This window comes from Apium graveolens, chromosome 11 (assembly GCF_009905375.1).
Source record: "Apium graveolens cultivar Ventura chromosome 11, ASM990537v1, whole genome shotgun sequence".
Taxonomy (NCBI): domain Eukaryota; kingdom Viridiplantae; phylum Streptophyta; class Magnoliopsida; order Apiales; family Apiaceae; genus Apium; species Apium graveolens.
The window spans coordinates 205,541,093-205,567,469 of record NC_133657.1 but is presented as its reverse complement, the minus strand read 5'-3'; the positions used below and the strand labels follow the sequence as shown (position 1 = coordinate 205,567,469).

Genomic DNA, 26,377 nt, shown 5'->3' with positions numbered 1-26,377 from the left:
CTAGCAAAATCTTCGATGTTATGAATACCTCATATATTAAGCTAAAGTCTAACTTTTTTAAAAATATACATTACAAAAAAAACAGTCTTTTCGTTAAATCACACCAGAAAAATTTGGAATTGTTCTATCATTATCTATCGACACTCCAGGTGGGGTCCAGATTATGTTCCCTCAAACAAAAATTGCAATTTTGATTTTTGAATGTAATTCAAGAAGATATATAAAGGAAAAAGTTGCAAACGAAATTTCGAAACAAAACGAAATTTCGAAACAATGAGTCTTGAAAGCGGTTTTCAAGTACAGATTACATACGAAAGACATGATTTTCTTATCATCCCGGATTATATTTCACATGCATGAATTATTTGAAGCAAATTGTATAAGTAGTAGCTGTCAAATGTCAATCTAAATATCAATGTTGGTACATTATCGTATATCTTTATATAAATTGAACACCATGTGCAACATATTATATTGTAATTATCAAGGCTGAAAACTTAATCAGGGAACTGTAATATTACTGCTAAGTAGGTCCAACTAAGGGATAATATTAATCGATTATATAGAGATTACAAGAGATATTGTTAAAAATTATATCCTATATATAATTGGAGTAAAGCTGATAAAATAGTATGATTTGATAGTCAGGTTAATATTGTAATTAGAGATTGGTGATTATTTTAAAAAAATACAAAGCCAAAGCCAGAAAACAAGGGTGATGTGCGTAGCATGGATAAACACTACAAGAAATTTGCAATCAGACAACGGTTGACATACAACGGTTAAAAAAAACCGTCGTCCTAAAAAATCATACAACGGTGAATTGATTTTATAGAAAAAACAGTTGTGTGAGCTCCAGAACAAACAACGGATATTCATCTTTTTTAAACTGTTGTACAAGTTGTATCCTCTCATCGAGTCAGACAACAGTTTTTTAAATATAGTGTTGTTATAGATCTTTAACACAACGATTACAAATCGTTGTTACTATGTTAACGTATAGGGATATAAGACAACGGTTTTGACATTACATTGTGTAATTGTGACAACGGTTTGTTAGAAAGGTTGTCCTCTAAATTATCAAACAACGAAATTAAACCGTTGTCTCTGAGGAATTTTAATGGGTACCACGTATTGAGGTGGCAGCACGTGATAGGTGGTAAATCATTCATAAGGATTGCTGAGGTGGCGAAATGAGAGCCTTTCATTGATATGAGATTTGATATCGGCCGTTAGATTGAAAAATAGCTGAATTCTTATACAACCGTTTAATGTTAAAACAAAAGTGTGGTCTCCTAAACCTAAACCTGAAAATAATAATAATAATAATTTTAAGGTCGAAAACTTATTCATGGCTTTGTAATATTACTGCTAAGTAGGTCCAACTAATTAAGGGATAATGTTAATGCTAATCGATTATATAGAGATTACAAGAGATATTGTTAAAAATAAATAATAATAGACCGAGGCAAATCATGTGCTGGTTGTCGCACAGCAAATGACCTAAAAATGAACGAGGGTGCGCTAGTGATTGAATCCCTTTTTGGTTCAGCCACTTGTTAATAGTATTTGGATGGGTATCAAAAAATAAAAACCACCAGCTGTGGTCGGTTTTAGCTGTGTCACATCATCAAAATTATATCATTTTGTTGCTTATATAATCGACCAACCCTGTGATTGGTTATGTGTGATCGGTTTTGTCCTGTTTTCTTATAGTATAACTTGTATGTACTGAAAGTAGTTGATTTTTTTTTTGATATTTTTAAAAATTGTCAAAAAGAAAAAGTTTAACGATCTAGAGGATGGATATATGTCGGGACTAAGGGAATATATATCGCAAAAAATCAATATATTGGTTAGGACGAAGAAATGTGCATTTTTAGTGTAGTGGCCGACAGATCAACATGCGAACCTTTTGAAACTATTTAATATAACTATCATATTTTTTATTATTAACTAATTTTTTGGCGGGTTGACAATATTATTCCAAATAAATAAATTAAATATTAAATAAACTAGTAATTAACATATGTACGAGATAGCTCAAGTGGTTAAGGGCTTATCTTTTGTCGTACCAATTTCTGGGTTCGATTCTCGCTCACCCCCGAGATTTGTTAGAACATATACTCAATTATAAGGCATATAAGTCATATTAATAAAAAAAAATATGTACTTGTGTAAAGACTCCCAAAGAGATAGATAAAGAAATTGCTGAAAGATGACAACTGATTTAATTATATTTAATATAAGAAATTTCGTTATATTCACGGCGGTTATTTGCTAACAATAGCCTAACGGATCAGTGATCAGATCAGATTACATTCTTTGCAAGTTGTGAGGTGATTTTTGTAGAAATATTACAAAGTAGATATTGTGAGTTGAAAATTTAATTATTTGCAATTCCGTTTGGGGATAGCAATATTTAAGATATCATACACATGCATTTTCATATTGGGAAAGTGCTCACCAATATTCTTTTGAATATATTGTCCATTCATAACATATAGTTATTTGCATATATTATTAATTATTCAAAAATAAAATTGTGTTTTTACAACATCATCAATTGTGTGTGATATAAAATGGAGACTAATGAGTCTTTTCCCAATGCTTGAACATTCTCTATCTTCTCTAACTTTTTTCTCTGAAGAAGGAAGACAGTTCAGTAGATAATCAAGCTAGGCGTGTTTGGTTGATGGTTAATGTGCCCGGTTAACGGGAATCGGAACCTTAAACCCAAATGACAATGTTGATTACTAATTTAGTGGTGGAAATGGGAACTTCATTCCCACTTGGTGGATAAATCAAACACACCGTACCTCGTGGGTTTCCATTTCATTCTCATTCCCATTAACCCCCATTCTCATACACTCCTTTCTCATTCCCGATTGACTTTCCCATGGTGTATCCAAACGCCTCCCAAGTTATTAAGCAGTGCAGCAGAACAGTATTGCATAATCAGTACTGTAAAATACGGAAGGTCAAGTCTTAACATTGAATGTTGAAAGAACATAAGAATTGGACTGCAGATCATCGAAAATTTAAGACTAAAATTTGCTATTACATTAATCACTAAAGACATAAACAGATTTATTCGATATCATACTAGAAAATACAACTTTGAACAGCAATAACACCACACATGCAACAAATAGAACATTAAATCAAGAACTATACGAAAGATACTGGTCTTTATGGGCATTCAAAGCCATTCGGGACTTGCTTGCCGCAGTTGTTAAGAACCAAACTGAGGGAAATAGGAAGATTGAGGTTGATCCCGAGAATATTGGCTTTAATGGCGGTGCAAAGGCAGAGGGCAGCTTCAAGGTTGACAAGGCCTTCAAGAAGACTGCAGCATGGTAGTGTCGGCGGAGATCCGATCACAACATTGTTAACCAAATTAAGAACATCAGCACAAACACCTAATTTTAGGGCATCTCTAGGGCATTTTCCTGCTGACGGATTCGGATATGGATACGGAGTTGGAGTTGGCTTCGGCTTAGGCTTAGGCTTAGGGCCGGGGCAAGTTCCACATGAACTAACTAGCGAAAAGAAGAGAATGTTTAGCGCTAGAAATAGGGCTACTGAAGCACTGTTTTTGTATGCCATTTCTCAGAAGTATTAAATTGATATTGCAGGTGCTGATCAGGCCTTAAGAGTTAAGAAGTTTGTTTTTGTTGTGATGGAAAAGTTTGTTGTAGTGAGGATGAATATATAGGGGAAGAGTACGACATGCCTTTGGAATTTTAGCTGGCAAGCACATTACAGTGAGGGGTGAAATACATGTGGTGGGCCGCAGGATATGACATCTGAATTGTCATGTTTACACCTTCCGTTCTTGAAGATAATATCTTGCATGGTAGAAGATTGTCTTTTCTCTTGGTAAATTTGCGTTTTGCCTCGTAACTACAAGATAACTCGTGCGAAGTACGGCATCAAAAAATTTTTATTTAATTTATTTATATATAGAGAGAGAGGTTATCGTACAACCAAAATATGGTAAATCAAGTAATGTGTCGTTAAAAAAGTAATACATATATGGTTCTAAAAACAAAATATTGTAAATATAACACGATCTGAACAAATTTATTATTTTAACAAAAATAATATTGAATTATATAGGAAGTAGAAGTATTGTAATTATATTATAATTCAACAAATTTATTACTTTTCGTAAAATAAAAATTTAGGGATGGAACCAAAAAAAGGTAAATCAAAACACATTAAAATCAAGTATCATTAAAGGGTTAGATTGAAACGAAAATACGGTGAAACCAGGTACTGTATCGTTAAAAAATAACAAAGAGCTCTACATAAAATAGAAGTATTGTAATCATAATATGATCCGAACAATTTTATTATATATTACTAAAAAATGATAAAGAATATTACAGAAAATAGAAATATCGTAATTATATAAAATAATTCCAACAATTTTATATTTCATTAAAAAAGTAAGAGAGAACTCTACATGAAATATGATTCTAGTAAAAGTAATATACGGCGTCACCATACTAAGATAAAGTCAAGTACCCATTCCAAGAATAATTTACGGAAAAATAGAATTGTAATAATAATACGGTTTGAACAAATTTATTATCATATAGGGGTGAAATCAAAATATAATGTTTATAATATTCATAATATTATATTAAAATGGATTTCCACCAACTAACTTAAAAATTCTGAATTAAAAAAAAAAAAAAACACATGACATATTTACTTAGCCGTGATTTATATTTTTCGGAACCTATTTAGTTGGTTCAATTTATGAACCTATTATTTTAAAACATAATTATAAATAGGATTTCAACCTATAAAAATAATAAAAATATATGGCTTATAAGAATAAAAAAAAGTTAAAATTAATATATATAGAATTATAAGTAATAGAGAAATTAAAAAGGATAAAAAATATATACTTAAAGTTATAACAGAAATGAAAAAGAGTGAAATCAAAATACGGTGAAACCAAAAAGTGGTAAAACCGAGTTAGCACTTGAAAAAAAGTCTCACTTATTAATAAATTAGCTTATTAATTTGTTGATTTGATTGTGGTCTCTGTGCGATATATGTTGTTGTTCATCCATGCCCTACTTGAAATTTCCTATTAATACCATTAAAATATTTCGATCGCACCTAAATTCGATCGAAAATATTTGAATTAAGTAAAATTTGCTGACTTTTTTTATCGAATATAATTTAGCCAAAATTTTTGTAGTTATGTTTATGGTGCTAGAGATTTATTCATGTTGTGATTTTTATAATCACTACCCTACTTCAGTCATAAATTATATAACTAATATATCATTATATGTGTGTGAATTAGGGGATGACAAATCTTTTTAAATAAAAGAGACCATAAATTATGGGATTTTCCAAAGATTATGTAGTTATCTCGTAAGTTATAATTGAGTTCTCCACTCCAGTCACGGGCATCTATAACACCAAACACAAACAATATTATATAAAAATATGATATAATTCTGTGAGTTATTCAGGATATGGACAAAGCCTGACCTAGAAAGAATAATATAGCTTACTGAAATAACAATGTTGCCAAAGGGGCAGTTCCAACTAGAAATAAAACACTTTCGCACAAGTAAAAAAGAAGGAAGACATGTATTATTAGATATGTCAATCAAGTACTTCAACTTGTGTATCTGATCTTACTTAAAAGATGCATCAGTACATGAGGAAAAAGGGTTGTTATGATAATAAATATATAAAAATATGTCGTAATTGACTAACCTCGTGAAGGAAAAAAAGTCACAAATTCTTGTATCGTAAATTTTTATTGCGTTGCAATGTATTATTATGTCACAAATTATTTGTGAGTCGCGTACTATATGACAAGGATCATTAAAAAAACACAAAATACGACGAAAAATCAATTGTAAATACTAAATAGTTTCTAATTTGTGATATAATTCGTCATAACTAATCCCAGAACTATGATATAATCCGTCGCATAATTTCCATTGCGACAGAATTTGTCATAAAAATACCCAAAAAATATGACAAAATACCTAGGGTGGTGAAGAATTCCGTTCTAAAATGCTCACACAAGCTAAGTACGACATAATTTGTCCTTCTAAGTACATAATTATGATAGATTTCGTGACAAGTACATAATATAATTTTGTTATTAGTACCGCCCTCCATAAATTGTATAATTAAACCTATGATTTATTTTTAGGTTCTGTAACATATATACAAACTAATAGCCCATACAAAATATTACAATACATCATGCAATAACAAATTTGACAAACATGCATCGCACGGTTATATTTGCAAAACAAAACATAATTCAGCCTAATTTAATTAGTCAATTACTATCTAAAAATAGGCATAAGTTGTCATCAAGTTGCAAAAGTTAGCTAATATTTAAGCTAATATATTCACAATCACAATTGACCTTTTCTCTTGGAGTGCATTATCAGTTGTCGATTGTACTGAATTTAAAATTACATAAAACTTAGTTATATATGTTCGGTAAATTGCGGGGGTTTTTACTTGGCTAATTTGATAATTTCGTTTGAGGATAAAAAATTGAGCAATGTTAACTAACCGGAAAGAATCCCAATTTTTTTCCGAATATAACATGTGTCATTTTTTTATTCAGATTAATTCACGAGGCCTGAGGCCGAGAAAGTAGTTAATAACACGATGACAAATTAGTATTCGAGAACAGTCTCCAATTAGAAGGTGTGTACGCTTCACCAATTTATACATTCAGATGTTGCAATTTGATGCGCGAGATTAGGGGAACAGTTTTGTAACAGATGGGTAGACACTAACAATTACTCCCTCCGTCCCTTTCAATTATTTAGATTTTTTAGAGAGTGTCCGATACACATTTTAAGGTGCATATAAAGTACACTTCTGTAAAAAATTTTACAATTTTGTTTTTCTAAATAAAAATTAAAACATTCAACTTTTATTTAAAAAAAAGAAAATTGTAAAAATAAGTTACATAACTATATTTTTTATGCACCTTAAAATGCGTGCCGAACACTTTCTCAGAAATATAAACAATTGAAAGGGACTTAGTGAGTAGTGAGTAGTACATAACAGTTCAAATTAATTGTCAATTTGAACAAAAAATATCACAGAAAAGAATTTAAAACTTCTGTAAAACAAACAGGTCTACAGTCCCTTATAACTTGCTTCACGGGTGACCAATATATAATTATTAAGGACATGAAAATTGGGACTAATTAAATAAGCAACAGTACTGAGACCATATATAAGAAAGAGTTCTAACGAGTTCAGATTATGGATCTCCCTCGAATTTTAGCAATCTGAGTTATTCTTTAAATTATGTTTTTAGAGGTATTGATCGTATATGTAAATCAGTTTCGGGGTATTATTTTTTGTAGAAATATTTTTTAAAATTAATAAATAAATTCTCTTAATGTTCTGATACTAAAACGTATTTCATGAATGATGTATTTTTAAACCCTTTAATTTACTCTCTAAATTGACATTATGGGTTAATTGACAAGTGTCAATTAAGAAACCCTTTAATTTACTCTCTAAATTCTCTACCATGATAAAGGGTAAATCAAAATAAGTTATCAAATTTTAAATTTTCTTTGTGAACTTATTACTTTAGATGATCTTAAATTTTGTAACACTATGTACAGTTGTAAATGAAAAGAACTGTTTGTCATTATTAAGAACTTGAGCTTAAACACAAAAATATGTGTATTAAGCTAACCAGTTTTAGCAAATACTCAGCCCGATATCGGCTAAAAATCATCTGGCTCAAACTTAGTTCCTTAAAACTCGAAAAAAATCTAATTACATATCATAAGATTCTTGATTTGCTGTAGTGATTTAAAATTAACCCAATATATTAAATTCACGAATCCTTTAATCCCTTGAGGGTATAATAGATTACTGTTTGAGCTTCTATTGTCGAAAACGATAATAACTTGATCCAAGTGGATTTTAACCTTTTTTAATGTTAAGTATTACTGTTCATGAGTTGTTCGTTAAGGGTTCAAGTGCGGCTCATCTTATTATTGGTCGATTAAAACTCGAGTGCGGCTCGGTTTCTTAACAAGTTCGAGCACATTTTTGTGCAATAACAAAAGTTCGGTTGTTCTCAGTTTATTAAGAAAAAAAATAAACTCGACTCGACTCAACTATCTTTAAGAAAGATTTTAACTTTCTTACAAACCCCAACTTTTTTAACTTAATAGATATAAACACCTTCAGATAGGGCTGAGCATAAATTACCCAAACCGACCGAAACCGCCCAATCCAAACCGACCAAACCGAATTTTACGGTTTACTAACGGTTTGGTTCGGTTACGGATTGTCATTTTAAAAACCGAATTTTTTCGGTTTGGTTTCGGTTTTTACCTCCAAACCGACCGATATAACCGAACCGAACCGAATATTTAAATATATTAGTAAAGTGCAATTAATAATAAAATTATTATGTACAACATATCTGTAAACTAAAACATACAAAAGAACTAAACATAATATATTTTATTCTAAGATATAAATATTCATGTATGTGTTATAATTTCACTATTTTTGTTTTTATTCAATAAAAGCATAAGAATTGGTCGCATTTTTTTCGTACGTCTTCTTGTCGTTTTTTATTTTTCAAAGTCATTATTTTTATATATATTCTTTTTGAATATGATTATAATAGAAAATATAATTCTATAATATGGTACAAAATTTCGATTCTTATTTATAATTTCAAGTTTAATTTAATTTCTAACTTTGTTTTATAGGAAAAACGGTTTAAACCGAAACCAAACCGAACCGAACCGAACCGAACCGTTTTAAACGGATTGGTTTGGTTTGGTTTTTTCATATAACGGTTTGGTTTCGGATTGGATTTTAGGAAAACCGCTAATTTCGGTTTGGTTCGGTTTGGACCCTCCAAACCGTCCAAACCGACCGATGCTCACCCCTACCTTCAGAGCATCCAAACAGGCTCAAACTGGAGTCCACTTTTCAGTGAACCAGCATTAAATGATACTCATGCAACCAACTATAAAGTTAGAATCCAAAAGACAGAATAAAAACAATAATGGTATTAATTTCCGCTCTAATTTTCATAAAATTTGCAAATGAATTGTTTGCCAACATTGCAAGTAGAAACAGCACACTTTAACAATAGCAGTTAAAGTAATTTAACAATGCAAATAACAATAGCACACTTTAACAATGCTTCAACAATGAAGCATTATTTTAGGATCCAGAGCCAGGCCAAGAGTAACTTTAGGTACATTCAAAGCCATTTGGGACTTGTTTGCCGCAGTTGTTCAAAACTAAGCTGAGAGCAATAGGGAGATTGAGCTTGATCCCCAAAATGTTGGCTTTAATGGCAGTGCAAAGGCATAACGCGGCCTCAAGGTTGACAAGGCCTTCAAGAAGGCTGCAGCATGGGAGTGTTGGTGGAGATCCAATCACAACATTGTGAACCAAATTGAGAACGTCAGCACAGACACCTAATTTTAGGGCATCTCTAGGGCATTTTCCTGCTGATGGTGTAGGATATGGAAGTGGTGTCGGATTTGCTGGATATGGAGTAGGCTTGGGCTTAGGCTTATAAGGACCAGGGCAAGTGTCACATGAACTCACTAGCGAAAAGAAGAGAATGTTAAGTGCGAAAAATAGAGCTACTGAAGCAGTGTTTGTAGAACCCATCTTTTCCAAATGGATTGCAAGTATTGATCAGAGCTTTAGAAGTCTGTGTTCTTGTTCTGATGGAGAAGTTTGTTGTGAAAGAGATGAATTTATAGGGTAAATTTTTCGACATGATTTCAGAAACTGAGCTGGCTAACACATTAAAATTATCTGGATCTTTTGAGTGAAATACATGGTGGGGGTATAATATACAAATAGTCATGTTCTATTTCACATAAATCTAAATCTAATGTCTCTGCTAACAAGATTGGACCAGCTCATGCACCGCATAAGATGTTAAGTGATAATCTGATGTAAAATTTACGATATTAGTAACCGAACTTGAAATAATTTATAATCGTTTTCTCAAGTCAATTTTTTATATCAGGCTAAGCTTATATACATCATCCTTGTTTATAAATGTTACTCAAATAGGTTTAGATTAACCTATATATAGGATCAAAGACTTGGTTAAATTATAATCATTTCAACATTTTATTTATATATTCTTAACGAGTCTCGATCCCCAACACTATCCGCGAAAAATCTCTGCTGACAGGTTTAACATGAAAAAGTGATGTAAATGAATCGCGTTTCTCTCTAGTGCTTAATTTTTTGGTTCCCAGATTCTTTCTATCAACCGAAATATTCTGCAAACCTATGATTTTTCAACAATCAATGAGTGTGTGACTGTGTGTACAAGTGACCTATTCTTATACCTCATAAGGTTTTCTACAGAAGCAATGATAGGTTATTTTTGAGCTTTCTAACCTTTATATATATGACATACTGATACTTTTCAAATTTTCATGTATTGGAACTTGTGTTGAATCTAGACTAATACTGTCACGGGTATCATTTACACCAACCAATACTAGGGGCACACCTTTGAAAATATACACACATATAAATTTGATTATATATACTGCAAGGTCAGGATAGGGACAAACCTGCCCTAAAAAGAATCCGATAAGATAACTGGAATAATAATATTTTCAAAAGAGAACATCAAAATATAATAAAACATTTAACTATAATAGAATAAAGAATTAAAATTTATTTATCAAAACCTAATACTATTTTAACCGACCTTTTAAGTCAACAAAGTGTTGTCGCAGTAGTTGAGTTCTTGTACTCCCTGGTGGAATCATAAATTTGACTACTAGTACTTGCGTATGTAATTTAAAAAAATGGGAAGTAATTGAAAAGAAGTAAATGAAATAGTATTGTTCTTGTGAGTTATAACTAACACTTTGATCAATTTTTTTAACACTAAAAATGCAAATTTTGTACTTAAAGATTTGGGAGAGAATTGGATGGGGCAAAAGTTAGGTTTTGAGCCAGGGATTGGTCAAAAATAAAGAGGAGAATTTGGAGCTATCTGTGTAAACTTAACACTACAACAAATATGGTCATTTATCACAGCCAAATTAAGACGGAAAAAAATGCGTGCCTATGACGGAATTACTTTTTCATCGTAATTATTTACGACGAAAAATTATGTATGTCATAATTTAATTATTTTATTATTAAAAGTATCATCAATTAAATAAAAAAAATGATGGAGTCAGCCACGTGGAAGACGTTATAAAGTAACACAGTGTAAGTAGAAGCAACTTAATGTGCCGATGGTAACTAATTTTTTTTATAAGGATAAATAGTACTCCTCAAGTCCACTAAAAGAAAAGGGAATATCTTAAATTACTCAAAGTGTTTTATTGATTTACAATTAATAATCAAAATGTATAAATTTTATGAATTGTCTTTGATTTTAAATTGTTACATATATACATTTTATTTCTATAAATTTACAATATTTTAAATGAATCTATTAGCCAGTTGCTAGCCAAACAAATATTTTCTCCTCTTGCCCGTAAGGATCAGGGAATTGCTTAATACAAAATAAATAACAAATTTCATTAAATTGCGTATTATAAAACAGATGAATACATTGTTATCCCACAAATATTGAAAAAAAAAATCACACTTTTCTTTTTGCTAAGTAAACTCATACAGGAATCGAACATTGACCTTCACAGAACCCGTAACCTCCTCCAGACTCAAGCAATGTATACCAACCCTTTGTTGGCTTAAAAAGCACACTTGTACAACAATTATAAACACAAAGAATAAAACCCACAAAGAAGATGCTTGAAATTTTAGGTACATTCGAAGCCATTGGGAACTTGCTTGCCACAGTTGTTTAAAACTAAGCTGAGGGCAACAGGAACATTGAGCTTGATCCCCAAAATGTTGGCTTTAATGGCAGTGCAAAGACATACCGCAGCCTCGAGGTTAACGAGGCCTTCAAGAAGGCTGCAGCATGGGAGTGTTGGTGGAGAACCGATCACAACATTGTGAACCAGATTGAGGACATCAGCACAGACACCTAATTTTAGGGCATCTTTAGGGCATTTTCCTGCTGATGGATAAGGAGTGGGAGTAGGCTTGGGCTTGGGGTCAGGAGTAGGCTTAGGATCAGGACAATTCTTAGTGGAACTAACCAAGGCAAAGAAGAGAATGTTAAGGGTGAAAAAGAGAGCTATTGAAGCACTGTTCTTGGAACCCATCTATTCAAATGAAAGGCTAATGAAAATATTGTGGGATAGCAAGTGCTGATCAGAGAGCCTTAGCTAGAATGTGTTTGTTGTGATGAAAAGGAATGAAATTAGTGATGAATTTATAGGGAGTTTCTTGTAACAAGTTTGTAGAATTGAGCTGTCGAGCACATTACATTTAGTGAAACTTTTGGATGGGATATGTGACTGAATAATACATGTACAACTAGACATGTTCCTTTCAAAAAATGATTGATGTCCCGTGAAGTAAATTAGACATATAAATCTAGTTTATAAATATTAAGATCTCTTCGTATACGAAAATTTTCTAGCTTTTGTTTGATAAACAAAGTTATTCTCTGTGAATTTTGATATTAAAATTCTAATTACAATAAATTGCAACGAAAGAAAAAATCACTATAATTTTTTTTACTTACGTACCAAAATGCATTAAAATCGGTTAGTTGTGATGGATCATTTTTTACCTTAACCCGAAAAGGCATCTAGAGCGATAACGATCAAGTAGGTCGAAAAATTAATAATGACTTTCCTACCGTACAACAGTCATTAATGATCAATTTCGACTGTTATAAAACGGTCGTCGGTCACAATTAGCGTGGTTGTGACATGTCAATACTTATACTTGTGAGATCAATTACACGTACGTGACAGTCACGTTAGTACATGCACTACAAGAAAACAAGGCTAAATACAACCGCACAAATACAACCGACATTAAATTCAACCGTTTTCGGTTGAAATTAAGGGTGCGGCTAAATACAACCGCATGCGGGCGTATTTAAATGCGGTCGTATTTACGCGGTCGAATTTAGTACTAATTACAACCGAATAAATACAACTGTATATATATACAACCGTATACGGTTGAGTTTAGGCGTGCTCCTAAATTCAACCGCATTCGGTTGAATTTAGTCTTACTAATTACAACCGAATAAATACAACCATATTTATATACAACCGTATACCGTTGAGTTTAGGCGTGCTCCTAAATTCAACTGCATTCGGTCGAATTTAGCCTTGCCAAAAAATGGAGGGAATTTTCCCGCCAACGAATTTTGTACTAAATTCAACAGATTTCGGTCGAATTATTTTTAAAAATGGCGGAAAATTTTTGAAAAAAAATATAGAATAAAATTTACACGAAATTTATATTTTAGTTCTTCCAAAAAAGATTATTATGGTAGTTGGATATTTATCGTTCAATTAATAATTATTTTTTTAAAAATTTATTAAGGCAAACCACATATATTTATTTTTTTCTAAATTTTTTGTCATATCACTAAAATATAAGGATCTTGACATCCGTACGGTTGGATCATTCATTAATATTTTTAAAAATATCAAATCAATAATATGGGATTAAACACTAGTTAAAAGTACGGGTCAAATTACTAGTTGACTGTTAAAAAAGCAAACCGAATATATTTATTTTTTTCTAAAATTGTTGTCATATCACTAAAATATACAGATCTTGACATCCGTACGGTTGGATCATTCATTAATATTTTTAAAAATATCGAATCATCAATATAAGATTAAACACTAGTTAGAAGTACGGGTCAAATTACTAGTTGACTGTTAAAAAAGCAAACCAAATATATTTATTTTTTTCTAATTTTTTTGTCATATCACTAAAATATACAGATCTTGACATCCGTACGGTTGGATCATTCATTAATATTTTTAAAAATATCAAATCAATAATATGGGATTAAACACTAGTTAAAAGTACGGGTCAAATTACTAGTTGACTGTTAAAAAAGCAAACCAAATATATTTATTTTTTTCTAAAATTTTTGTCATATCACTAAAATATACAGATCTTGATATCCGTACGGTTGGATAATTCATTAATATTTTTAAAAATATCGAATCATCAATATGGGATTAAACACTAGTTAGAAGTACGGGTCAAATTACTAGTTGACTGTTAAAAAAGCAAACCAAATATATTTATTTTTTTCTAATTTTTTTGTCATATCACTAAAATATACAGATTTTGACATCCGTACGGTTGGATCATTCATTAATATTTTTAAAAATATCAAATCAATAATATGGGATTAAACACTAGTTAAAAGTACGGGTCAAATTACTAGTTGACTGTTAAAAAAGCAAACCAAATATATTTATTTTTTTCTAAAATTTTTGTCATATCACTAAAATATACAGATCTTGATATCCGTACGGTTGGATCATTCATTAATATTTTTAAAAATATCGAATCATCAATATGGGATTAAACACTAGTTAGAAGTACGGGTCAAATTACTAGTTGACTGTTAAAAAGGCAAACCAAATATATTTATTTTTTTCTAAAATTTTTGTCATATCACTAAAATATACAGATCTTGACATCCGTACGGTTGGATCATTCATTAATATTTTTAAAACTATCGAATCATCAATATGGGATTAAACACTAGTTAGAAGTACGAGTCAAATTACTAGTTGACTGTTAAAAAACAAACCAAATATATTTATTTTTTTCTAAATTTTTTGTCATATCACTAAAATTTACAAATCTTGACATCCGTACGGTTGGATCACTCATTAATATTTTTAAAAATATCGAATCATCAATATGGGATTAAAATTTTTATTTGTTATATTTAAAAAAACTGAATAATTATGTAATTAATTTAAAAAACATAACAAAAAATTCAAAGTTGCATGCCCGCATGCTGCATGCATTATACTTTTTAAAAAAAATATAAACAAATAATGTACGATCTACGGGATGTTAAAATTTAAAATGGTTAAAAAAGATAAATATTCAAAATTTAGCTAAAATAGTAAGTTTTTAAATAAATAATAATCTTATAGTATTATAATATTTTTTAAAAAAAAGGTTAAATAATTATATTATTTATGTCATTGAAATTACGAGAAATTTATTTATCATACGATACATTAATTAATTATAATAAATTAATTAAACTGACACTCCTAAATTCAACCAAATACAGTAAAATTTACCGCCATGTCAGCGATCCGCGTGAATAAGATCAACGTACCAAATTTAACTATAATGTATAATCCAACGATCATCTTTAGATTACAAGTAAAAAAAAAAAATATAAAACAAAGTTTTGTAACCCCCCTCCCCCACCCACCAACCCCCCACCTCTGTTTCTTTCACCCGCACAATCACTCCTTCCTCATTCTTCCACCCAAATCTCCTCACATCTTCTTCTTCTTCTGATCCCCTCCCCGCCGACGCACAAGATTTCACCCCCTCCTTCCCTCCTGTCTCTTTTTTCGTCCTCTCTCTCTCTTTCTCCCCCCCCCCTCTCTCTCTACGCCGCTGCCGCCGTCGGAGATTTTCCCTCGCCGCCGCACAAGATCCCACCCTCCCCCTCTTATCTTTTTTTCCTGCCCCTCTCTCTCTCTCACTCACCCCCTCCCCCCGAGGTAACGATTTGTTACCAAATTTTTTCATTTTTTAAGTTTAATTCGCATTTGGATTTTTACTTTAGGTTGTTGATTCATGTATTTTGAAGTGATGTATCATTAGATCGTTGAACAAAGAGTGGTACAAAAATATTTTGTGAATTATGGTTAGTTTTTTGAGATCGCCGGAATCGGTTAACTTCGTAAAAACACGAGATTGCCTGGTCAGTTTTGAGTGTTTTAAATATGAAAATCGGACTGAAAATTGTATTTTTGGATCGTCGGAGTTTCCGAAATAAGATGGATCTGGGCAAACTTACTTGATTCGGGAAATTTTCTCGTTTCCGGGGAGTTTTTTTTAAAATCCGGTTTTCGTTATTACAACCGAATGCGGTTGAAATTAAGAATCCTATTTTTGATCATTTTCGGTCGAATTTAATTTTTGGGCGGCTATTTAAAAATTTTCAAAAAATTTAAATTTTTGGGCGGCAATTTAAAAATTTTCGAAAAATTTAATTATTTGGGCGGGTGATTCAAATTTTATCTGAAAAATTAAATTTAACCGGAATCGGTTGTATTTAGCCGGTCGTATTTAAGCGGTTGTATTTAGGCGGTTGTATTTAGTCGGTTGTATTTAGTACTAAATACAACCGGTTTACTAAATATTACTCGAGCGAATACAACCGGCCCAAAAACCGGTCGTATTTAGCTAAATACAATCGAAAACGGTCGAATTTAGCTAAATACAACCGATTTTAAACCGGTTGTATTTAGCCGTTTTTTTTGTAGTGATGGGTCACGACATTGTCAGATGATTTCATAACTCCACGTGTCAGGTACACGTGGAAAACGGCTTCATCCAATTAATGATAAGTACGATAAAAAAGTGAATAATTCGACCAATTTTTGAAAAATGGCCCTAATTCTCATAATTTTGGAGTAAAATGCCCTTAATATCACTAGATAAAAAGATGGCCCTTTCTCTCACACAAAAACGTTCATAAAATATGAGTTTATAATTATACACATATGCTCATGTTGTTGAATTGGTTTTGCCTTGCAAATAAGAGCTCTGCGCACGGGAGGTTGCATGTTCGAATCCACCCTGCAGCAAAAATATATTTTCTTGGCACAAAAACGCATAAAAATAATGTGTTTGCAAAAACAAAACGCATGGAAAACATGCACAAAAACGCATAAAAATAATGTGTTTGCAAAAACAAAACGCATGGAAAACATGCGTGTTGTATAGTAATGTCTTCTGTAAATGCGTTTTCAATATTTTTTATTTTTTATTTTAATTTTCAGTTTTAAATTTTATAATTAATATAAACGCAAATTAAAAATGCGTTTCCTTGAACGGAACTTAAAATGCGTTTTCGTGTGATAAAAAGGTCATTTTTCTGAAATGTGAGATTTTGGGCCATTTTGCTTGAAATTGTGATATTATGGGCCAACAGCCCCAATTTTTAGTAATCATTAGTGACCGATATTAAGATCTCTTCGTATATGAAAATTTTCTAGCTTTTGTTTGATAAACAAAGTCGTTCTCTGTGAATTTTGATATTAAAATTCGACTATTATAACGGTTGTCCATCACAATTAGTTGTTGTTATTGACATATCAATATTGATGTGTTGATAAAATCAATTAAACGTATGTGACAGTCCAGCTTAATACATGGGTCACGATGTTGTGAGATGGGTCTCCTCCTTTAAGGCCCCTATTCCACGTGTCATGTACACATAAAAAAATGTCTTCATCCAATTAATGACAAGTACGACAGAAAAAAGTGAATAACTTATAGTAATAATCTGACCGAATTTTAGTAGTCATTATTGACTAATACTGACAATATATTAATATCGATATCAACTTTGCAATTGATAAAACCCTATTTCTTTCTTGTATGTAAATTCTATTCAACACATCAATTTTGTAATAGATGCATTTACATGTTCTAACTATATATATACTAGTATGTGTGCCCGATGCGCGGGTGTTAATTATAATATTTTAATTAAATTATGAATGATTTATTACATATATTACATATATATCTACCATCAAAATATCCATTTATTTCGTCTACCGGAAGACTTCTGTCCAATTGTTCATCCCTCTTTTTCTGGCTTTTGATCTCCACTGTGACTCTATCATGTCCTTTCAATCAATACTTAAACAGGTATTTAATGCTACTCGCATGACAACAAATCTCCACGTTCATGTGGCATTGGTATTTAACCAATAGATTGCGGTTATAGGGAACAACCCACTTATTATCCAGATCTTCTTTTCGAACATTAACTGTGACATCAGTCTTACGACGTCTATAAATAGGAAATCCAGAATCATCAAATGTGGTGTTGGGTGAATATCTACGTAGGAAATAAGAAACTATAAGTACGTTTATATAAATGAAAATAGAAAATTCTACATAAGTGTTTTGGGAGAACTCACTTTTTAGGGAAATGACGTATACATTGGTAATCTTTCATACATGGAGATTTGGGAAATTGAGGTCCACATGATCCATGAATCATGAAAGATTTAACAGCTTCATGTCCGGCTTTATCTTCGTTCGGATCGGGAGTTTCAGCTGAAACAAAACTGTCTTCATTCTTTATTAGATTCCTCTTTGAATCAGCATCTAACCAAATAAACATGTGGACATGTGGAAGGCCACGTTTATGAAATTCCACCACATACATCACTGGAAGCAAGAATAAGAAGTTAAATCATTTTATCTTTGAAAGATATTTAGCAGAATGTATAATTTGGATGACGATAATACCTCCAATGCACTTTCTGAATACATTATTTTTCCTAATATCATCCAATAATTGATCAAGTTTTAATTTGAATATTATTGCAATGATATCAGGAGAATTCGCAGGCACATAATGGTGTAAGCTTAATCATCTGAATTATTTCATCCCATAGAGGATTTGTTGTCATTGTCAGAAAAATGTCTGGATGACCAATATATCGACAAACAGCAAGTGCATCCTAAAAGTTTTGTTGCATGTACCGTCTGGACCCAACAAAGCCAGCCGGAAGTTTAATGCCTTTTCCAACATTGCATGAATCTACCTCTCCACTCCTCACAGAATCACTTATTTTCCTATATAACTCGTTACGTAGAGTGGTTTGATGTTCCCGAAACCACCAAAGTCGCGCCTGTTCAATTGTTAAAAAAGCATCTACAACATATTGCTGGTAAAGACGTCCACCTAGACGGGGAGTCTTACCTGTTTATTATTAAAATTAGGTTACCCGACTAAATTTCCAAATATTCAAATGAAAATAATTAAACCACACAAATACTATAAAATAATTAATTAAAAAATTATACCTTCATTTAGTCGAACTTGTGACTTATATGAATAGTATTATTTCATTGATATGAGTTGTCTCTTTCGTGATTTTTTCTTGATAGAATGACCGTACTTTAGTTGGACATGAAATCCATCATCACCATGGTGGAACAAAAATGGACTGTAATGCTATTAATTTTGGATGAATGTCGGATATTCGTTGCAAGCCATGTTGATGAGAATGAATAACAATATCCCTAGTACTACAATTTTCATCAAGGTCACCAACCATTATTCCAGCAAGATCATCAGCTGGTACAATGTGATTCTCTCGACCGCTGTCAGAACGTGATATCTTAAGAGTAATTTCAAGTTCAATGACTTTGTCTTGCTCAAAACGATCTCTTTGAGTCATAAATTCATGCATCAGTTCATTAGTGTCATCCAACATCTTCGTTAATCCTTTAATAATTTCAGCTTTAATTGTTTTCCCATCATGCACATTGATCCATCTTAGACGATTATTTGTCTCATTGGCAGTACCATAAATGTAGAGTTGACAAAATTTGGGAGGTTGACCTTCATCTGGGATAAGTGAACCAAAAAGGTGGTGATTTTGACCGTTTAGACGGTAAATATATGGTGCCCCACCACAGTTGACAGAATGATCAATCCTACCTCCACATGAAGCAAAGGCAAATAAGTTGTTATACATACGAATGCAATCTTGAAAATGTGCTTCTGTTCTTTTATCATTGAACAGCTGCCACATGTAGCTTAAAGTAGGTTTTTCCTTTGGTAGTTGAATTTCACCCTTACCATAATATATGGAAAATTCTGGAATACCTTTACTGCAATATTTGTTAACATGTTCTTCCTTCCACATCCAAGCTTCACATTTAGAACACTTGACACTTGGAGGACCTAAAGACGCATACTTCAATGTCACTGCAAAATAAGGTTATCAACACAAATTTACAATATTATATTATGGAATATGTTGATCACAATTAATTTATTACATGACAAGAATTTAAACAGACAAATATGAATGAAATAATAATTGTCTCAAAAATGTTATATACCTCTATTTCATGCGGTATTGTTTGCATCATATTCCCACTGAACATTATCATCATTCTCTAAGCAATATGAAATAAAATTGAGAATCATAAAAAAGGTAGCAATTACATGGACTACAGAATAATCCTAGAAACTAAATTATACCGTCATCTGAATAACAATCAGCATCTGGAATTTCAGTGTCCCGTATAGTAGAGTACTCTACAACAAAAAACATTTTCATCAAAGATTATCCATTTTCAAAGTGTCAATGGCATTTTCTGTCAGTTCATACATATACTGCCAAAATTAAATTCACAGGTTGCGGGGTCATTAACCAATTCAAAATTTAATCTTTTACTCGTATAGCCCAACTGTTTTTCCAAATCGTGTTGTTTATGCGTACGATCTTATTATGTTAGGCACAGAAAGAAAATATTAGCAACAATTGGGAAGCAATTGTTTTTAAACACAGGCCAAACTAATTGGATTTAGAGTTGTATTATGCCGGAAATAAAAAATTTACCTTTGTTGGAGCTATTGGCAGTTGAAGATTTAAGAGGCTCTGTAAAATGTGTCTTCATATTGGCAGTGGTAATGGTGCTTTTTTTTAATATTTTCATTCTTCTTCAAAGGAGATCGTATGTCGGTGGAGGAATTAACTACAAAAAATGCTTGTTACCAACACAATAATGAAAATCTATCAACTGTACAGTACATAATACTTACAAACACTGGTCAATTTTGATAAAGGACTTCTTCCAATATGAGGTCCTTTTGGTGTTGGTGTGATAGACATTCTTCTTTTTGCTCCATGATTATGTAATGGTGGTTTGTTGAAATGAGAAGCTGCAGAACTACCAGTAACCTCCTCTAAGAAAGTATCCACATTAGAAGGAGCTGCATCAAAGTTCATTGTTTATAATTGAGGAATTAATTACAAAAAATGCTTGTTACCAACACAATAATGAAAATCTATCAACTGTACAGTACATAGTACTTACAAACACTTGTCAAATTTGATAAAGGACTTCTTTCAGTATGGGGTCCTTTTGGTGTTGGTGTGATAGACATTCTTCTTTTTGCTCCATTATTATGTAATGGGGGTTTGTTGAAATGAGAAGCTGCAGAACTACCAGTAGCCTCCTCTAAGAAAGTATCCACATTAGAAGGAGCTGCATCATAGTAAAAATTAAACAATGAAACTTCCATGACTTTCTGAATGGTGAATCAATGGTCAATGTTAACATGTGTCATCATGGGTACATAGAGGAGTGCCAGCACGTCCAGAAGGTGTCTTCCCAGCAATAGGAGTTCCATATGTGTTTGTTGACCGATTTTTTGACAACATCATCCCTTGATCACAATTGACTATTATAAAGTAAACTATTCCATTAGGATGGGTCAATTGTAATATTCAAATTCAATAACTCAATTTAACTGGTAAATAAACTCACAAACATTAAACAACAGAGGTTCCGTTACTGTGCTGATATTTCTTCTCTTTACAGGCTGATCATCTTTAAAAAAATTGTGTTACATGAAGGAGGTGTTCAAAATAAGACACAACTTCAAACGTATACAACAGTATACTCACAAACATTATGGCATCGCGGCGGATATGTAGCGGGGGAAGCAGCCAGTGGCGGAACCAGGATTTCATAATTGAGGGGGCATCACTTACATTAAAATAAATATATCATTATCTCATAATACATTAATCTAATTTAATACATAACTAATACTCCCTCCGTCCCAATTTATCTGTCTTGTTTGACTTTTTGTGGTCAAATTGACCCAACTTTGACAGTAAATTAAATATCAATTTTTTATTATTTTAAAAAACAGAAAAATACATATTAAAATAGATTACATGTACTTTCTAATGATATAACTTCTATAAATTTTTTTGATTATATACTATATGAAATTTTTGGTCAAAATTGGTTCAATTTGACCACAAAAAGTCAAACATGACAGATAAATTGGGACGGAGGGAGTATGACTAATCTCTAAGGATAGTTGTTTTTGGCAACTGAATCCTACGGGACGCCATGTTTTGAAAATGACGTAATATTACTTCACTATCAATTTTATAAAAAAATTCCTTTTCCTTCTCGATATATACTACCAAACTATCATTCATCCACTCATCTCCCATTCGATTTCTCAAATCCGTCTTCACTATATACATTCCTGAAAAAACTCTTTCAACTGATATTGTGGCCACAGGTAGAAGCAATGCCAATTCAGTTAACCGGTACACTAGTGGAAAAGTGTTTGCTTTCCTGGTTACAATCAACTTCTTTGCAAGACTCCCTAAATTTTCGATGTTGGAAAATTCTTCATCTTTTTTGACGTCATAGATGTACATCTCAAGTTGTGTCTGAAACATCAAAATCTCAGTCCATGAGAAATACTTAGGATAAAGTTCAGCAAGATGCACTAACTTCTCAGCATCAAAATTAGAATAAGAATCCCTTGGATCAAGACATGATACGGAAAGGAGTAAATCCGTGCTAATTTCTGGAAAATGATTTTCCAACTCTTGAGATATTAAATCGATAACCTAGTTCAAGAAGAAAGAATAACAAATATTCAAGTCACAAAAAGAGTGAAATAATATAATTGACTTGATTAAATGAAATAAAAATTGAATGAATTACCTCACAAAATACTTCAACTCGATAATGATGATAATTAGTAACGCTTTGTCCATCTCGCTTCATTCGGGTGCGTGCCTTTATGATTTCTTCTATATTGACAACCTCAACATTATTTTCCACATAAAAAGTCTCAACTTCTTTCAGAAAGAATTCCCATTTTCTCTCTCGAAAGTCTTTTAATTGCTCCTTCACATTCTTAATCAAATGCATAGCTTGCACAATATTTTGATCTCTTTATTGTAGCAAAATTGACAAATCATTTGTGTATCCTAATATATTTTTCATCAAGTGAAAAATAAACACAGAGTCATAGCTCTCCATCCGAATTAACAAGGTTTTGGACATACCTCGTGTGTCACTATTACTACCATCATCAAATATGTTTTCAAGCACTTTTATTACCGAAGGCCATAATGAGTGCAAACGTAATAAAGTTATATAGTGAGATCCCCATCTAGTGTCACATGGCCCTACCAATCTCGTTTCTTGATTTTTTCCTTTACCACTACTAATTTCTCCGGTCTCAAGACGTTCAATTATCCGATCATGTTCACTTTATCGAAGATGGTCAACCCGTTTACAAGAAGATCCACTCATGTTTACAATCAAGCTAATAAGACTAAAGAAATCACTAACAACTCGGTTTGTTTTGGCAACGGAAATAATTACTAATTGAAGTTGATGTGCAAAACAATGAGCATACCAAGCGGAAAAATTTTCTTTCAAGATGAGTGAATTTAATCCATAAAATTGTCCTCGCATATTTGAAGCACCATCATATCCTTGACCTCTCAATCTTGACAAAGATAAACCATGTTTGGCAAATAAGGCATCAATGGCATCTTTCAAATATTTTGACGATGTATCCGCTACATGAACCATTGCTAAAAAGCGTTCAATAACTTCTCCGTACTTGTTTACATATCTAAGAACCACCGCCATTTGCTTTTTCACGGAGATATCACGAGATTCATCAACTAAAATAGTGAACAAACTATCACCAATATTATTTAAGATTGCAAGTGTAGTCTCCATGGCACAAACATTGGCCATTTGCTTTTGAATCAAAGGAGAAGTCATTTGATTATTTCCTGGAGCATTTTGAGTAACAACTTTTGATATCCCTTTATTCCTTGTGTTGTACCATTCAATAAACTCAAGAAAATTTCCTCTATTTGTAGAGGATGAGGACTCATCATGCCCACGAAAAGGTAAACCTTGCCTTAATAAAATTGAACTTACATCCAAAGTTGCCTTTAAACGAATGTGATAAGCCACTTCTTTCTCACGGCTTGTAGATGATAGCAAATGAGACACACTTTGTCTTTGATTTTTAAAAGCTTCAAATTGTAACCGAACATAATTATGTGGGCTACCAGTTCCACCAATATGATCATTGAATTTTTCTATTGCTTTCTTCCAATTTTTAAATCCTTTTTCTGTAAATACATCAGCATCTTTTGATACACTATACTCCAACCAATCATAAGATTTGATTTTGAACCATTCATCTCTAAAGGCCCTCGTTGATTTCCCAAATTGAGTTGTTGGAAAGTGGTGTTGAAATGGTTGACAAACACCTTTAGAAATATACTCTCTTAGGATTCTATCTTTATTTCCAACATCATATTCTTCAATTGGTTTACGCTTTCCTTGGTCACTTACAATTTCATTTGTATCACTCGCCGAATTAGAGTTGTTTGGCACATTAACACTTTGCGTAGTAGTAGGAATAGAGACAATAGGAGTTGTATTTGGAGTAGAATCAACCGAATTTCTCGGTCTCTTAATTACATATTTATCCATTAACCTACATATATTTGAACCAAACAAAGACACTAACTCAATTTAGTAAAAAGATGATTGAAACAAGCACATACTTGATTAAGCAATTACATTATTCATCAAATATAAATTCTAATTAAGCAATTACATTATACATTAAATAATTAACAATGAAGTAAAAACGTAAACTTTAAAGTTTCGGATAACTAACCCACTCATAATTGAGAAGAGCTAGAAGATCATCTTCTGAAGATGGGTTTGATGAGTGTTGTACCGAGAGGGTTAAATTATTTTTCCCGAGAGGCAAAACCCGAGAGCTGCTTGATTTTCTTGTACTTTTTGATTTTTCTCTAACTTTCTATTTGTGATGTTCTATTTTCCCACTTAATTTTTTATAATGATAGAGTAATAGTTGTCTACATGTGGTACATGTGGGATGAGTGTTTTTTTTCTTAAGGCCCAATTACTTTTAAGTCCAAAAATATATGATACTCACTTTTTTATTGGGTGGGCCAAAATAAATTACAAGCAATTTATACATACTATAAACAAGATACTATGCAAGTTTGGAGGGGCAATGGACCCCCCAGCCCCCTATTCTTTCCGCCTCTGGAAGCAGCCTTTGCTTCTTTGAGAAATTAACATGCAGAAGATTGAATTAAAAAATTGAAATGGGCATCTAATTGAAATGAATGGCTGGTTTTAAAAAGTCAACAATAAGGTACCTGGCGGAATATTTTAATATTATCTTCGACTGAGTCTGCATTGCTCTTGCTCTTTGATGTGTTGAATTTCTCCAACATCAGTTCTTGATCATAATTAACTATGAAAAAGTGAATGAAATAATTTGTATGACGTATAAGTTCATGTACAATTAATCAAAAATCATTGGTAAATTAACTCACAAATGTCAAACAGCACAGGTACCCGTTCTTCACTTTTGTTTCTCTTCTTTATAGGCTGATTATCTCTACCAAGGTAAGAGGTAACATTAGTATAATATATATATATATCCAAACTCACAAATGTTAGTAGTAATAATAACTGTCCAGGAAGAAACTCACAAAAATTATGGCACCTTAGCGGAGATCTTACTTTGTTATTTACCAAATTTTTTTCTGATGTTGGATTTGAAACTTCAGAGTTCATTGTTTATAACTAAGAAATTATAAAACAGTAACATGAAGTCTTAGATATATAGTCTGAATAAGCTATAACAAAACATAATAAAAAATCTTGTTACATAGAAACTTGGCAGATAATAGAATACTCACAATTTCAAATTGTATAATGAGATGTGCCCTACATTAAGATTGAACAACAGTACAAAGCTTCAAGTGAAAGCCTACCAAAATCAATTACACAGATGCAAAATAAGGGTGTATAATAAACATGTAAGAAAGAATAACAAAGCAAAAAAAGGAGAATAACAGGGGGAATTTACACCTTCAATTTTGAGTTGCGCTCGTGAATTGAAAAATTTGAATTGAAAGTTGTTTTGGTAAAGTAAAGTTTGGATATGAAGGTCATAAAGTTGGGTGGTCTGATTTCGGACATGTGGATGTTAAAGTTAGAAAAAGAATGGTTGTGATTCTTTAGTAGTATAAGTCAACACAGTCAATTGGCATTCAGACGTAAATACGGGGATAAACGAATGGGTAAAATGGTCTTTTACATAGTCAAAGCACAACAGGTTTTATATTATAGATAGAAGCATGAGAATAGGGCAAAAGTTAGATTTTTACAATGGTTTGTTGAAAAAAAGTTATGAGTTTGTAGCACCAAACAACTTATATGATAGAATGAAAGTTAGAGCCAAGACAAAATAAAGAAGCACAGGGAGTAAACACACCTACCTAGTATGTTGAACTATGGCTCCGTTTGGGATTGTTGTTAAAAACTGTTGTGTTGT

At 32.0% G+C, this 26,377-nt stretch overlaps 5 protein-coding genes across 5 annotated transcripts; all 5 read right to left on the bottom strand.

Annotated features, from left to right (window-relative positions):
• Positions 1-3,033: 3,033 nt before the first annotated feature.
• LOC141698475 (14 kDa proline-rich protein DC2.15-like) lies at positions 3,034-3,691 on the bottom strand. Its single transcript, XM_074503179.1, has one exon. It carries the CDS (start codon positions 3,607-3,609, stop codon positions 3,193-3,195), a length of 417 nt encoding a protein of 138 aa, XP_074359280.1. The 5' UTR covers positions 3,610-3,691; the 3' UTR covers positions 3,034-3,192.
• A 5,359-nt stretch (positions 3,692-9,050) lies between these two features.
• LOC141697665 (14 kDa proline-rich protein DC2.15-like) lies at positions 9,051-9,764 on the bottom strand. The gene has a single exon (XM_074502155.1). It carries the CDS (start codon positions 9,682-9,684, stop codon positions 9,256-9,258), a length of 429 nt encoding a protein of 142 aa, XP_074358256.1. The 5' UTR covers positions 9,685-9,764; the 3' UTR covers positions 9,051-9,255.
• A 1,786-nt stretch (positions 9,765-11,550) lies between these two features.
• On the bottom strand, positions 11,551-12,339 carry LOC141697647 (14 kDa proline-rich protein DC2.15). Its single transcript, XM_074502138.1, has one exon. The coding sequence runs from the start codon at positions 12,231-12,233 to the stop codon at positions 11,823-11,825; it is 411 nt and encodes a 136-aa protein (XP_074358239.1). The 5' UTR covers positions 12,234-12,339; the 3' UTR covers positions 11,551-11,822.
• Positions 12,340-17,805: 5,466 nt separating this feature from the next.
• On the bottom strand, positions 17,806-20,598 carry LOC141696591 (uncharacterized). Its single transcript, XM_074500716.1, has 5 exons — positions 20,541-20,598; positions 20,180-20,236; positions 19,220-19,900; positions 18,667-18,886; positions 17,806-18,013 (listed from the first exon to the last, which is right to left on the bottom strand). Exons 1-5 carry the CDS (start codon positions 20,596-20,598, stop codon positions 17,806-17,808), a joined length of 1,224 nt encoding a protein of 407 aa, XP_074356817.1.
• Positions 20,599-23,235: 2,637 nt separating this feature from the next.
• On the bottom strand, positions 23,236-24,486 carry LOC141696590 (uncharacterized). The gene has a single exon (XM_074500715.1). It carries the CDS (start codon positions 24,484-24,486, stop codon positions 23,236-23,238), a length of 1,251 nt encoding a protein of 416 aa, XP_074356816.1.
• Positions 24,487-26,377: the final 1,891 nt, after the last annotated feature.